This window comes from Gorilla gorilla, chromosome 9 (genome assembly GCF_029281585.2).
Source record: "Gorilla gorilla gorilla isolate KB3781 chromosome 9, NHGRI_mGorGor1-v2.1_pri, whole genome shotgun sequence".
NCBI lineage: Eukaryota > Metazoa > Chordata > Mammalia > Primates > Hominidae > Gorilla > Gorilla gorilla.
Genome location: NC_073233.2, coordinates 6,738,752 through 6,753,710, shown reverse-complemented (window position 1 = coordinate 6,753,710; position 14,959 = coordinate 6,738,752). Strand labels below are relative to the sequence as shown.

The 14,959-nt window shown below is 62.8% G+C and overlaps 2 protein-coding genes across 4 annotated transcripts; one reads left to right on the top strand and one right to left on the bottom strand.

The window, feature by feature from the left end:
* The first annotated feature begins 1,949 nt into the window (after window positions 1-1,949).
* On the top strand, window positions 1,950-3,903 carry IFITM5 (interferon induced transmembrane protein 5). Its single transcript, XM_063710782.1, has 2 exons — window positions 1,950-2,703; window positions 3,316-3,903. The coding sequence occupies exons 1-2, from the start codon at window positions 2,518-2,520 to the stop codon at window positions 3,526-3,528; spliced, it is 399 nt and encodes a 132-aa protein (XP_063566852.1). The 5' UTR covers window positions 1,950-2,517; the 3' UTR covers window positions 3,529-3,903.
* A 2,272-nt stretch (window positions 3,904-6,175) lies between these two features.
* Window positions 6,176-14,213, bottom strand: PGGHG (protein-glucosylgalactosylhydroxylysine glucosidase). 3 transcript variants are annotated; one of them, XM_019020486.4, is made up of 16 exons: window positions 13,605-14,213; window positions 13,280-13,474; window positions 12,870-13,139; window positions 12,004-12,284; window positions 11,479-11,689; window positions 10,966-11,401; window positions 9,990-10,109; window positions 9,407-9,538; window positions 9,087-9,198; window positions 8,848-8,920; window positions 8,581-8,717; window positions 8,356-8,489; window positions 8,158-8,253; window positions 7,887-7,984; window positions 7,605-7,762; window positions 6,176-7,508 (listed from the first exon to the last, which is right to left on the bottom strand). In XM_019020486.4, exons 1-16 carry the CDS (start codon window positions 13,622-13,624, stop codon window positions 7,315-7,317), a joined length of 2,667 nt encoding a protein of 888 aa, XP_018876031.4. In that variant the 5' UTR covers window positions 13,625-14,213; the 3' UTR covers window positions 6,176-7,314. The 3 variants fall into 3 exon arrangements, with proteins under 3 accessions (XP_018876031.4, XP_030862175.3, XP_055211662.2); XM_031006315.3 differs by having other exon boundaries at window positions 7,605-7,816; window positions 13,605-14,211; XM_055355687.2 differs by lacking the exon at window positions 9,087-9,198 and having other exon boundaries at window positions 7,605-7,816; window positions 8,356-8,717.
* Window positions 14,214-14,959: the final 746 nt, after the last annotated feature.

Below are 14,959 nucleotides of genomic sequence, written 5' to 3'. Positions count from 1 at the left end.
TGATTCTCATGCCTCAGCCTCCTGAGTAGCTGGGATTACAGGCATGCGCCACCACGCCTGGCTAATTTTGTATTTTTAGTACAGACGGGGCTTCTCCATGTTGGTCAGGGTGGTCTCGAACTCCTGACCTTGTGATCCGCCCGCCTTGGCCTCCCAAAGTGCTGGGATTACAGGCATGAGCCACCGCACCCGGCCACAATCTTGATCTTAACCTGAACACTCCTTTTCTACCAATCCCAAGTCTTTAGACAAACTCAACCAATTGTCAACAAGAAAATGTTTAAATTCACCTATAGCCTGGAACACCGCTGCCCCTCCCCCCACCCCCCCACCCCCCCCACCCCCCCGCCACCCCCAGCTTTGTGTTGTCCCGCCTTTCTGGACCAAACCAATGTATGTCTTAAATGTATTTGATTGATGCCTCATGTGTCCCTAAAATGTATAAAACCAAGCTGCGCCCTGAACCCCTTGGGTATATGTTCTCAGGACCTCCTGAGGGCCGCACCACAGGCCATGGTCACTCATATTTGGCTCAGAATAAATCTCTTCAAATATTTCACAGAGTTGGACTCTTTTCGTTGACACTTGTATTGATCTATGTCTTTGCCTGCAACTTCTGTCTCCCTACAATGTATAAAACCAAGCTGTAGCCCAGCCACCTTTGGCACGTTTGCTGGAACTCTGGAGGCTGTATCATGAGCCGTGGTCAGTCATATTTGGCGCAGGACAAACCTCTTTAAATACTTTACAGAGTTAGCTTTTTTCATCCTGACCAACATGGTGAAACCCCGTCTCGACTGCAAATACAAAAACTAGCCGGGCGTGGTGGCGGGAGCCCGTAGTGCCAGCGGCTCGGGAGGCTGAGGCAGGAGAATCGCTTGAACCCGGGAGGTGGAGGTTGCTGTGAGCCAAAATCACGCCACTGCACTCCAGCCTGGGCGACAGAGTGAGACTCTGTCTCACAAAAAAAAAAAAAAAAACAAAAAACAAAAGAAAAAAAGTCACCCCTCTGCTAACTGAGGTGAATGCATATCTGGTTGCCTCCTTTGGAGAAGCAAGTCAGAAACTCAAAAGAATGCAACCTTTGTCTCTTATCTACCTGCGACCGGGAAGCGCCTCCCCACTTCGAGTCTTCCCTGCCTTGCTTTGCATTGTCCTGCCTTTCCAGACTGAACCAATGTTCATCTTACGTATGTTGACTGATGTCTCCTGTGTCCCTAGAATGTATAAAACCATACTGTGCTCCGACCACCTTGGGTACAGATCCTCAGGAGCTCCAGAGGCTGTCACAGGCACATCCTCAATCTTGGCAAAATAATCTAAATTAACCGAGACCTGTCTCAGATATTTGGGGTTCACAGGCTCAAGCACAGCAGCAAGGAACCCCCCACCCAACCATCCCCTGCAGGTGGTGAGTGTGCGTCCTGGAGGAGGGACGGCAGCTCGGTCCTGGGCACTCGGGAGTGTGGCCGACTGGGAGACGGGGAAGCTGAGCCTTCTGGCCCGGTGCAGTTGCCACCACTGCTCGGGGGAAGGCTTGGCAGAGGAGGTTGGGAGGGAGGATCCAGGGTCTATTGTGGGTAGAGGTCCACAGAGCAGGAGTTGCGTGTGTGTGTCCAGAGCTGGGGACCAAGCCAATGTCTTTGGGGGGAAGTCTGGGCTGAAGACATAAATGTGGGTCGTCAGCACACACAGGCATCTACAGCCAGAGACAAGACTGGGGCGGACCTTGAGCCCTAAACAGGACCACTCACCACAGACATTCTGGGATCAGGGAGGGCAGCCGAGGAGGCTGAGGGGAGTGTCCACCACAGGCGCCTACAGGCTCCCTGCATCCCGACACCAGTGTTAACAGCTGTTGCTGGTCCCTAGGGGTCCCCCTGCCGGCTCCTAACAGGCTGCACCCCCTGGCTTTCCCCCCACGTGGTTCTCTCCTTCTCTCGCGCGCCCTCCGACAGCCGCCCTCCCTGTCCCCCTTGCAGGGATGCCTGCGCTCCTAGGGCCTGGCGCTGGTGCTCTGAGAGTGTTAGGGGCAGAGTTGAGTTCTGAGAATGAAGAGGCTGCAGTTTCAGCAGCTCTGGTTCTGAGGAGGGGGCTCCTGTACATCCCTGAATTATGAGGCCCATGGCCCTGAGGCGGCACCGCCAACTCTTCTTGGCCTGGAGGGAGGGGGCTCTGGCCAGTGGTCTGCCCACTGCCCACTTGGCCAGCAGCCTTTGATGGGGGTGGGGGGATGGGTGGGGGTCTCTGCCACTGCCTGGCCGTAGCCTTCCAAGCAGGGGGCTCCCTGATGGGATGTCTGTCAGGAGGGACCCTGCTGGGTGGTCCAAGGCAGCCTCGGACAGGGGCTCCCTGGGGTGGGGGCTAAGGGGCGGGCCGCACCCTCGGCCTGCAGGCTGTAATTTGTGTTATATATAGCGTTGAGGGGCTGGGCCGGGAGGGCGACAGGGCTATAAGTGAGCGGGTGCCCACCCTCCCAGCACCAGTCTGAGTGTGGAAGAGACGGCGCTGGAACCCATGGACACGGCGTATCCCCGCGAGGACCCCCGGGCCCCCACGCCCAGCAAGGCCGGTGCCCACACAGCCCTCACGCTGGGGGCCCCACACCCCCCGCCTCGAGACCACCTGATCTGGTCGGTGTTCAGCACCCTCTACCTGAACCTGTGTTGCCTCGGCTTCCTGGCGCTGGCCTACTCCATCAAGGTGGGCAGGGGCCCTACCGAGGTTGCGGGGGAGGCTCCACTACTCCATCAAGGTGGGGGGAAGGGGGGAGGGATGGGGAGCTCCGTGGGGGGTCCTTGCCGTGCTGGGGGCGGCGGGGGGCTCTGCTTGTCCGTGAGGGGCTCTGTGGGCACCGCTATCAGTATGGCCGGGAAAGAGCTCCTCACGAAGGCAAGGCCGGGGGGCTTCTCTGTTAAACATGGGGCCTCTTCTTAAGGGGGTCTGGCCCATCCAAGAGCACAGAGGCCATTGGGAGGCACCCACAGAGGTCTCTGCAATCAAGAGGGGGTTCACATGCTGTGGGCTTCTGGAACAGAGGTCCCTTTGACTTCAGCTCCTGGCTGGCAGGGTGGGGGGTGTCTCAGCACCCTGGGGGACCCTCACCCATAGAGAGCTCTGATAGGCTGACACTGGCCTGGGATGGCCCCTGGGTCCATAGCTGGGGCCCCAAGGAGTATCTCCTCAGGCCACACCCCTCCATCCAGATTTTGGGTGCAGTAGGGGCCTTCCAGGTGCCCAGGGTGGGGGTGGGGAAGGGCCCCCAGGCCCCGAGGACACATAGAGATCTGGCCCTGTGGTCTGGTCTCTCTGCAGGCCCGAGATCAGAAGGTGGTTGGTGACCTGGAAGCGGCCCGGCGTTTTGGCTCCAAAGCCAAGTGCTACAACATCCTGGCCGCGATGTGGACGCTGGTGCCGCCACTGCTGCTCCTGGGGCTGGTGGTGACTGGTGCCCTGCACCTGGCCCGGCTGGCCAAGGACTCTGCCGCCTTCTTCAGCACCAAGTTTGATGACGCGGACTATGACTGACAGGCTGGGTCCTGATCTGGGGCACTAGCCCCAGGACACTGACCCCAGGCTGCTGCCCCTGGGGCCCAATACTGACTCCCCGGAGCCTGGCCCTCCTTCTGTGGGGCCTCCATCCCTGCCCCATCCTGATCCTGGGGCCCTCCAGCCCCAACATGGGCACCTAAGGCTGAACCAGTCAGACCCCAGGGTCTTCACCCTACCCTGAGAGTTCCCGGGCCCTAACTCTGCCCCCGATCCTGCCCCTCCCTCCTCACACTCCAGGCCCCTCGGTTCCACGATTAAAAGTGCCTGATTCCAGAAAGTGCCTCCTGGCCTCTTTCCTGCCTAGCGTGGGGGAAGGAGCTGCCCTAGGGACCACCAAAGCCAAATGCCACAGGGCCAGCCCCCAGAGTCAGTGGCGGGAGCGCCCCCCGCAGCTCAGCAGCCCTGCTTGGCCCCAACTGTCCCCTTCTCTCAGCCACTGGGCGGCCTGTGGCTTACGGGGCGGAGGCCCAGAGTATTTTAGACTAAGTTTGAGAGCCCAGGCCTTTGATCTCTGCTGCTCTGTGGTTTAGCGGCCTGTGCTCCAGAACATCATGGGTGCGTCCCAACCCCACGTGTGTCCACCCCATCTCTCTGTGCGCATGTGTGTGCGTGCTCAAAGTCTGCGTGAGAGTCCGTGCCTGTGCGTGGGCTCCATCTGCGGTCTAGTGTACACCTCCTTCCGTCTGTCCCCATGACCCTGTGTGCCCCCTTAATTCTGAGAAATCCCAGTCCCCACGGTGGTTTCCCTCCCTCCTGGGCCAGTGAGGGTGGCTGGAAAGGCAGGGCGGGGACGATCCCATGGGTGGGGCCGGACACACACACATACACATGTGGGAAGGATAGCAGCTTCCCTTTTTCTCTCTCTCACACACACACACACACACACCCCAACCAAACTATATCCAGAAAGGCAGAAAATGGGCATGTGTGCAACATTCTCTGAGTCCCCTGGTGCTGGGTGCATGTTCTCATATTATTTTACCTGCGTTGTGTACCACAGCCTCCCCACACACCCACCACAGCCTGGTGATGGGATAGGGTCAGGGACATGCACACTGTGAGGCTGCAGGGAGGCCCTGGGGCCTCGCTGAGGCCAGCCATTGCCGGGAGGTGGTGGTTAACAGCAGAGTGGCCCAGGGTTCTGAGCACCCCACTCCGGGGCCCTTCCCTTCCCGGGGAATCGCCGTTGCCTGCTCTTCCTGGGCTGTGGGCAGGAATCTTTTGGTCTACTCGGAGCCCTGGGCAGCACCCCCTATCTGTGATATGCCTGCAGCCAACGGCTGGCGTGGCAGGGACTCTGAGGGCAGGCCCAGCCAGCCCCGGAGGCAGAGGTGTGTGGAGGCCATGCTGGGCGCTGGAGACAGACAGGACCAGTCCCACGGTGGACCAAGGACAAGGGCAGTGTGCCCACCTGTGCTTGCCTTGGGATAGAGACAGTGTGCCAGCCCTGAGCCTCAGGATTGGCCTGAGAAGGGATCAAACTGTGTCGGGTGCAGAGACTGGGAGGGGGTCAGCCCATGTGTGGCTGGATACGTGTCCCCAGAGAAGAGACGGTCTGCCAGTCCCCAGGCTTACTGAGGGGCAGGGACGACCTGGTCCATTCCCGGTGCTGTGGGTGAGCCACCTTGGGGGAACGGTCACCAGCACCTCCCTGCCTCAGGCTCAGGCTCCTGGGCAGGCGATGAACCCTGACCAGCCCTGCCGGCACACGTGCACTGACCATCATGACCCCCCCAAAAGGGTCACCTCAGGATGTGCAGAGGTGGCCCCACACGCGTGTGGCACGCACGTGCAGCAGGCTTCAGGCCATATCTCTCCTGCAGGTGCAAGGCTACTGACCACCCTGACCTGACACCTGTGCCCACATCACCCTGGCTCTGGGGCTGCAAAGATGAACTCCTGCTGGGGCAACCGTGGCAGGGAGAAGGGGCCCATGCTTCCCTCGGGGAACCTGCCTCTGCCTCTCGCTGCCCAGCGACAGCATCGGATGGGACCCAGCTCTGCAGCTGAGGGAGCCTGTAGGGGCCAGGGGAGCCACGTGGAGGCGTCATGCTGCATTCTGCGAGACTCCTGCCCGGCACTGGACTGCATGCCGGGCTGCCCCCTGACCCACAGCCCCTCTCCACTGTGGCCATGAGCCCCAGCAAGCAAGCTGCCATAAGACACGCGGTGTCCACAGGTCTCAGCCTTCTGCACCCTACACGGTTCCTGTCAGGGGAGCCGACCTCTGAGTGCTGGTCTCGGCCGCGGGTGTGCTGCAGCACATGCCTCCCCCACACGCTGCTTCTGGCAGCCGCTGAGGGTGGCAGAGACAGCAGACAGGCCTTGGGAGACCCAGGCATCCTGGCCCCCAGACCCTAGAGCTGCCTGAAAGATGTTTCCACAGGTGTCCTTGCCTCCTTCCCTCCCTCCCTGAGTCTCCATCCAAACCTCTGCTGTCCTCCGAGGACAGACAGGGTGCAGCGGCAACACCAGAGCAGGAGGGAGATGCAGACGCGAGGGGAGCCATGTTCCTGGGCGCGAGCCTCAAACTTCCTGTGCTTCCCGACCCAAGTGAAAGGAGAAATGGGACCCGGGGCGTGGCCCTCACTTCAGAAGGAAGCACAGCGTCTCCTCAGAAGAATAATGTTCTTCCCAGCACCAAAGCTTTAATTCCTCAGGCTGACAGCGGTGCAGGGGGCCTGGTCCTCATCAGGGTTTCAGCAGCAGATGCCATCACATCTTGTTCTTGGGAAACTGCTGACGACCGAACCCTGGGGCTGAGCTCCCAAGACAGAGGCTGGGCAGGGCCAGGGCCTTGAACCCATGCACACCTGGCTCCAGTCCCTCTGGCTGGTCCGTGGAGAGCGCTGGGGTCTCGCCCTCAAATCCCTCTCCTGTTCTCTGGTGACTTCCCACTTCCCACTCCCCCACCTCTGTCCTCACAAGCGGCGTGGCTGAGGGAAGAGAGCCATCCCACCCCACGCTGTAGCAGAGGCTGCCCAACCTGATTAAAGCTGCCCAGAGTCAAGAGGAGCCTGGGATTGAGACTAAGTCCCCTCAACTGCATGACATGAAAAGTTCCTTTTTGGCAAAGCTGCACCTGAGAGTCCTGAGGAATTCTGAAGAGGCCGAGTCCCCGTCCTTCGTGCCCCTTATCCCTGCTGTCCACGCTGAGGCCTGTGCCTGCCTCTCTGCCTTCTCAGCAGAGTGGCCGGCCGCTGTGACCCTGGCTCTCAGGAGAGTGGGGGATGAGAGGCCAGAGGTGATGCAGGCTCAGGGATGAGAGGCCAGAGGTGATGCAGGCTCAGGGATGAGAGGCCAGAGGTGATGCAGGCTCAGGGATGAGAGGCCAGAGGTGATGCAGGCTCAGGGATGAGAGGCCAGAGGTGATGCAGGCTCAGGGATGAGAGGCCAGAGGTGATGCAGGCTCAGACCCTGGCTCTCAGGAGAGTGGGGGATGAGAGGCCAGAGGTGATGCAGGCTCAGACCCCGGCTTCAGGAGCTCGGGGTGGGGCCGTGGGACGGTGCGCGATAGCATCAGTCCACAGGGGCAGGCAGAGGCGGCGTGGGGATGCCATGGGGAAGCCACCTGCCCACGGGGGTCCACGGGAGTCCAGGCTACAGGCAGAAAGCCCTGAACTCAGGCCAAGCAGCATGGACCTTCCCTGAGAGCCTGGCTGCAGGTGAGGGATGGCAGGCTAGGAGGGTGCCCAGGAGGGGTGGGTGCAGACGTGGCCAGAGGGAAGGCCCAAGAGACGTCTCTGAAGCCACCGTTCCTGATTATTCAGAGGCAGGGTCCACAGTGAGTGACTCGGTGGGGCTGGAGGAACCCAGGGTGACCCAGAGGGGGCTCTGGAGCGGGTCCCTAACATCTGAAAAAGTCCTCCCAGGGAACTCGGAGCTGGAACTTCCAGGCAGCTTCGGGGGTGACATTTGTATCCGGCCAGCCGAGCGGGGAAAGGAGACCTTGTGTCCTGCAGGGAGAGAGGCAGCCTGGGGGTGAGAGGGCAGTCTGGGGGTGAGGGACAGCTTGGGGTCGCAGGCACCTGGGCTGTTGGGGGCTGTTCTACCTGGCAACAGGGAGAGCCGGGACTGGGATGGCCACAGCTCAGCCTCCAGGTGAGGAGCCCAGGACCCTGCTCGAGCTGTGACCTCCACGGTCACGGAGTCCTCGGAAAAAGAGAAGTTGAGCTTGTTCCCCTGGTAGAAGATGCCGGAGATGCTCACTCTGGAGATCCCCGACAGACACACAGGGTCAAAGGTCACACCCGCTCGGGTGACCCTGTGGGAGGAGAGGTTTGTGAGGTGGCAGGTGGGGGCATGGGCTGCCCTCTGCCAGGCTCTGCACTTACCTGAACCCCGTGCACCCGAAGACCACCGCCTGCAGGAAGCCCCCCATGCCTGTCAGGAAGTTCACAGCGCCTGACCCGTCTGCATTCTCCGTCCACACCTGCAGGGGCAAGGGCAGCTGACACCAGGACCCCCAGGACACCGTCCTCTCTGGGCTGCTGTCCCAAGATCCGGCAGGAAGCTCCAGGGGTGCACCCTGCTGTGCCTGCTCTGAGGCTGGGCTCCACTCCCACCACAAGGGGCCCAGTGGGAGGCAGGTGTGGCCAGGCTGACCTTGAAGGGTTCAGCCATGTTGGCAAAGCTCCTGTCCAGGAGGCCCCGGGCCCGCACTGCGTCCTTCAGCTCCATCCAGCCCACAGCAAACATGCTCTGGGGTCAGAGGTAAGAGGACACACAGGGGTGACGCCCACTGCGTGGGCAGAGAAGACTGAGGCCAATGGGGTAGGAACTCCACAGCCCCAGGGTGCTCACCCAGGTCATGGCGGGGCCCTGGGGGGACGTCACAGCCTCGTAAATCTCCAGATTTTTCCTGCGAACATCAGGACTCAGGGAGAAGGGGACTGGGTATCCCAGGAGCACGACGTCTGCCTGCTTCACCACCTCTCCTACAGGGAGGTGCCGCTGACTGGGAGGTGTTCCAGGACAGACTCGAGGGTCTCGACGGCAGGGGAGGAGCCCTTGAAGGGGTCCACTCACCAGGCTCATACCCGTCGAACTCCGGGTGGAAGTTCTGCTCCACGTCAAAGGGTACCTTGATCTTGTTAGCCACCGCCAGCCACTGGCTGGGGATGGGCAGACCCAGGTCCTGGGCCAGGGCAGCAGCAAAGCGCAGGCTGGAGGTGGAGGTAGGTGGGGGAGGCTGCAACCCCTACACTTCCAGCTGCTGCCTGCCTAGTGGGGGCACCGGGGCAGGTCTCCAGCTGGGGCGCGGGTGGGGTGAGGTGAGGGGATCTTGTGTCTGACCTGTTCTGGACCAGGACGTTGGTGTACACAGAGTTGTTGACCCCTGAATGGTACTCGTCGGGGGACATGACTCCTGGACACACAAGTCCAAGATGGTGCTCAGTGCAGAGTCTCAGAGGCCTTCCCTCCACGCCGGTGGTCAGCGTGGGGCTGGCACACGTGAGGTGTCTGAAAATCATCTGCTGAGTCTGGGAGCATCCACCCTTCCTCCCCGAGCCCCTCCCCACCATGGCCCTCACCCCTCAGGTGGTACTTCTCCTCCCTGGGGCTCCACTCAACACGACTGCACCAAAACTCGGCCACAGCCCTGACCACGTCCCAGCCACCAGCCTCTCGAAATAGCTGCAGGTCCTGGGGAGCAGGAGGCGGCACAGAGGCCAGGGCCCCAGTCACTCTCATTCCCAGTGGCCTGTCTGTGCCCAGAAGCAAGGCCTGGCACTGAGACACCTGTCCTCAGCCAGCTTCCCAGGACCGGCCCCAAACAGGAAGCCACGAGGAGTGGGGGCTACACCAGCTGCCTGGCCACACTTGCAGGAATGGTGGGCACGTAGCACCTCACCTGGGTGGTATGGTAGTACAGCTCGAAGGCCAACACCACGGCCCCATTGACGTGGACCTCCTGGACTCCGTAAATGTCCTCAGGGCAAACCTCTAGGCCGGAGTCTGCACTCTCCCAGGCAAACTTGGCTCCCTGAGGGGTTGGGAGGGGGGCAGACTTGACCTTGTTGGAGGGGAGCAGTGGCCCCCCAACTTTCCCATGCCCTCGCCCTGGAGGAGCGGGGGCACGGCCTGCGCCAGGTACCCTGGTGGGTGCTACTGCTAGAAGGCCCACTGCACGTCCTCACGGGGCCAGGTGGCTTCTGCCCAGTTCTCACCGAGTGCTGACCCTGGTGCAGGGCAGCAAGGGCACCCCAGGGGGTCCTGGGCCAAAGCAGGGTCCCAGCCCGCTGCAGTTCCCACCTCCTCTCTCTCAGGTGCGGGCTGCAGGGCACTGCTGAGGCCCCACAAGCCGCAGGGTGGGGAATCTAGGATGTCCCAGCTTTGTCCAGAGGGGGCCTGGGGAGAGGGATACAGGCCTGGGAGGGGTGTGGGGGCCGCAGGCCCTGCAGGGCCCTATGCGCCAGTGCCCCAGGTCCCCTCACCTGGTAGCCCAGGTTCTGGGCGTTCTCCAGGGCCCCGTCCAGCGTGCGGATGCGGTACTCCAGGATGGCCCTGGCGGCTTCTGGGTGGAACATCAGGATATTCGGGAACATCCAGAGGTCCTGAAAGCACGGTCCCTCGTTCTAGTGCCAGACAGGCCGTCACCGCTCCCGCCCCTCCTGGCCACATTCCGCCCCGGCAGAGCTCCATCGCTGGCGTCTTCTGGGTTCCTCCTCTGCTGCCCACTCAGATCTGCAGGCCCTCCCCACCTGCCCACCCAGTTCTGTCTCCAGCCCAGACGCTCCTGGAGTTCTGGTGCTCAGCCCCACACTTCACCTCCCCAGCCGGCGTTTGTGTGGCCTCAGAGGCTCCAGCCCGAATATGCGCATGGGCAGCTTCAGGCCGGCAGTGAATGACTCGGCCTCTGAGAGCCTCATCAAAGAAACGGCCACAGTGGCAGCACCGGGAGGCTCAGACAACGATGGAGCAGCCCCAGCACAGTCACTCTCGACACCTCCACGCCCAGCAGCCATCATGCCCCTCCACTCTGTGCCCTCAGTGTCCCCGTCACCCCCGTCGGCCTCCAGTACCGGGCTCCACGCAGCCCCACAGGCCTTCCCAGTCCCCACAGGTCCCCGTCCTGATAGGTCCCTGGAGCTCTACTGGCCCTCAGGTAAACTCCAAGCGCCACACTACTGTCTACAAACAATCTGGACCTGCAGCCCTTCTCGCCTTGGTGGAGGCCCCTCCCCATGCTCTGGAAAGTGCCTCAGGCCCTCTCAGCTCTGGTCTCTGCACCTTCCATTCCCTTCACCTAGATCACTCCTCTACCAAACTCCTGCACACCTTCCAGGCCTCTTCCCTTTTGCCACAGTCCCTGTGCTTCCCCAACCATAGCCCTGGTCCCAGGGAGGGCAGAGACCGTGGACCTCCACGTGTCGCCTGCTGTGTGGCTGGTGCTGGGTGTACAGTGCTCACCTGGTCCCAGAAGACGTGGCCCCAGTAGCATTCCTCACGGCTCCCATTGGAGAGGCCCCCAGGACTGAGGCCATGGCAGATGTATCCTGGGGCCTTGGGCTGGGGCAGGGCACTGAGCAGGTAGTAGAGGGAGCCACGCAGGGCCTGGCGCAGCGGCAGGGGCCCCACCACGTCCAAGCCACATTCTACCCAGAGTTGGGCCCAGGCCTGTGCGTGAGCCGTGTACAGAGCTCCCCTGGCCTGCAGCTGCAGGGCTTCAGTGAGGCAGGCCTGAGCCTCAGCCTGGCTGCCGCCCACCGCCGTCAGGAAGTCCCACGTCCTAGCCTCCTCACCTTCTCCAAGGGTCAGATCTGGGGGTGCTGGTGTCCACAGCATGTGTACCTCTTGCTGTGGCCCCCCGGGCTGCTCAGGGGTAAGAGTGTGGCCATACAGGTACCTGTGAGAGCGTGGCCATGCCTCAGGGATGAGCTCCCTCCCTGGACTCCCTGGCTGCAAATCCAGCCCCCTCCTTACCGGGCTCCCTGGAAGTCAGGACCCTGATGCAGGTCCAGGTCTGGGCTTTCTGGGGAGAAGGCTGACCGCAGGAGCAGCGTGATGGGCCCGCTCCCCGGGGCCAGGCGGGCGATGGACACTCGGAAAGCCAGCACGTGGGGCAGCGTGCGATGCGCATAGATGCACTGGGAGGCCCGGAAGCGGGGGCCCTCCAGGGTGTGAAGAAAGGAGCCTGGGGAGGCAGAAGCGAAGGCAGGTGGGTTGCCAAGCTATGGCCTCTCTGGGGCAGGAGCCGACCACCCGACCGCTGCCTCTCCCCACAATGAGGCGGGTCCCTCTGGGCCCTCGGCTGCTTGTTCCCGCTACAGCTGCACAGGAGGCCTCCAGGCGGAGGGAAGGGGGGACCCTGCGGGCCTCTGGGGCCTCCTGTCTTAGTGAGACTTCCTGTGTAAACTCAGGAGGTGCTGGTGGGATTCGATGCTGCCGTTGCCCCACCGACCTGGAACAATGCCTGGGGCAGGGGTGAGGCAGGCCAGGTGGCGCTACCTGTGTTGGTGTCCAGGGCAAAGGTCTCGGTCAGCTGCTCCCCCATCCCTGCAGGGGCCTCCAGCCGGACGTTGAGGGGGCTGGGCAGCATGGCCCGGTGCGTGTCCCCGCCAGCCCCATTGTACACGCCGCTCACGTGCAGCGTGTCGTGAAACACTCGTGTGCCCAGGTATGCGTTGGTCACAGTGGCCAAGAGACGGGGGTCACTGGGCAGAGAGTGGGCAGCAAACGTGGTGGGGTCCTCGCCGGCGTCCTCCATGGAGCTGCTGGGCCTGAGCGGCCTGATGGGGTGTCAGGGGCCGCGGGACTGGCTGGGCCTCCCTCTTGAGACCGTCTGTAATCCCCTGAAGCCTCCCTCAGAACTGGGGGGAGGTGCCGAACCAGCTGGGCAGCCCCGATTTTCCTGAGGCCCCTCCTAGACGGGGCCTCCCAGGAAAGGAGCTCAACTCTCAGAGGGGCTCAGACCCCAAAGGTTGATCTCCAGGAACCCAGCAGAGCCCCCGAGTGTGTCTCTCCCACCTGGTACCTTAGAATTCCAGTCCTAACCCTGCTTTCCAAACGCACCCCCCCACAACCCCGGTCTTGCCCCCACCCTCTGTGGTCGGGACCTGCGTCTGTTGGTGGCAAGCGGGGGCGGGGGGGCGGGGGCGGGTGTGTGTGGAGGGTGAGGGGGGCGCTGGGCGGGATGGGGGAGGGAGTCTGGGGCTGCCGGGGCGCCGGGCGGGTGGGGGTCTCGGGGGTGTAGGCGACTGGGGCAGGCGGGGGTGGGGTAGGGAGGATGGGGCGACTGGGGGCTGGAGCGGCGGGGGCTGGGGGGACGGGCCGGGGCGGTCGGGAGCTGCGGGGCGGGGGCCTCTGGGACTCACCGCAGCCCCACCCGGTCGCCGGGCGCCAGCGTGGGAACCTGCGTCCCTCTGCTCCACGCCAGGGCCGGGAGGAAGCAGGAGCCGCCCGGCTGCCGCGCCACCAGGAAGGTCCGCGGTCCCCGCCCCGAGGGCCCGGGCGGTCGCTGGGCGGCGGGGGCGGTCGCTGGGCCGGGCCCGGGGGCGGGACGTGGACTCGCGGCTGCAGCCCCGGCTCCCCTCGGTCCCCGCTGGCAGGGGCCGTGCGGGTCGCGTCCGGGGGCCTGGCGTTCCCTGCACGAAGCGCCCTGAGTGAGCAAAGCTCGAGCCTGGACCCCGAGCTGCGTCCCGGGGCGGCTGTGGGTGGGGCCCGCGGGCCGGGGATTCCCTCCCGCGCCTCCTCCCTCCGCCCGCGCGCCCCCGGCCGCCTCCACCTGGGTCCTCGCCTCGCTGTTGCCTGAGGGCTCGGGGGCGGGGGGGCTCCGATGCCAGCGAGACCCCAGCCCAAGCCGGCGCCCGGGTTCTCGACACCGTCCGGAGAAAGAACTCGGGGTCGGGTCAGAAGGAAGCGAGAGGCTGGAAGCGAAGCGAAGGCACAGACCCGCCGCGCTCGGCGGAGCTTGGGTTTCCTACTCGGGGGGCGGAATAATCTTTAGGGATTCTGGAAACGAAGGGGATTTCAGGGAACCCCGGCCCCCGCCGCGACTGCCCCTTCTCCCTTATTTGGGGTTTTGCCGGGAAGGCTCATGGACGTCTCACTCGCACGGGTTTCTGGCCATTTTCTCGCTCTCGTTTTGGGTTTTCTGTTAAACTGCGGTCCCTTTGCCTCGGTCCTGGTCCAGCTGCTGCTTGGGTTTTCCATCCTCCTGAGACCACCGGTGCGATTCCCAATTCCCATCTCAACGCCACCGCCCACCCGGACACCGCTGGGCTCAGCCCTGGGCCCGCTCGTCCCTGTATCTCACGCTCCCTGACCCGGCCTCAATGTCCTGACCACTCGGTGCAGCCGGAGACGCCGGGGTCCAACACGTGCTGGGAAGCCTGCTGCTCCCACAGAGTCCCCAGCACAGGCGAGGACGACTCCACCTGTCCTGCTGCCCAGGCCGTGAGCCCCGGTTTCTCTCTGTCACCCACACGGCTTCCACCCTATGGACAGGCCCTGTGGCTCCACCTCCAACACGCCATGGGCCCACACCTCCTCCTGGAGTGGCTCAGTCGCTCCCAACTTATGCCTTTGTTGTGAACAGACACCCCCACAACATTTAAGGCAGACCCTGCACTCTGCCCAGAAGGCAGCCATGGCGCCCAACTCACGGAGGACGATCCAAAAGCTCTCCTCACACAAGCTGCACCCGCAAACCACCTCCTGCACCTGCCTGGGTTCCCTGACCTCATCTCCTCCCCCTCCCCTACTCCGCTGCGGCTACCTGGCTTCCTTGCTGCTTCTGGAACTTTCCAAGCACGCAAGCTCCACCCGCAAACCCCTTCCTGCACCTGCCTGGGTTCCCTGACCTCATCTCCTCCCCCTCCCCTACTCCGCTGCGGCTACCTGGCTTCCTTGCTGCTTCTGGAACTTTCCAAGCACGCAAGCTCCACCCGCAAACCCCCTCCTGCACCTGCCTGGGTTCCCTGACCTCATCTCCTCCCCCTCCCCTACTCCGCTGCGGCTACCTGGCTTCCTTGCTGCTTCTGGAACTTTCCAAGCTCCCCGCCTGGCTTGCTCTGGCAGCATTATTGTCTGAAGCCCTTTTTCTCAAGACCTCTTTGGGGCTTGCCCCCTCACTCCTTCGGGTTTTCAAATGCCCAGTCGTCAGTTAGACTTCCTCAGACCCCCGTTTCATGCAACAGAAAACCCTGCGCTCCATCCATTCCCACCAGCCCCAGGCTCTGCCTTACTTTCCTCCGCAGCATTTATCTGCCCCGCCTCTTAATCTTTATTACATTGTTACTTGTTGATGCATCATAGGCCTTTTTTTTTGTTTTTGTTTTTTTGAGACGGACTCTCGCTCTGTCGCCCAGGCTGGAGTGCAGTGGCGCGATCTCGGCTCACTGCAAGCTCCACCTCCCGGGTTCGTGCCATTCTCCTGCCTCAGCCTCCGGAGTAGCTGGGACTA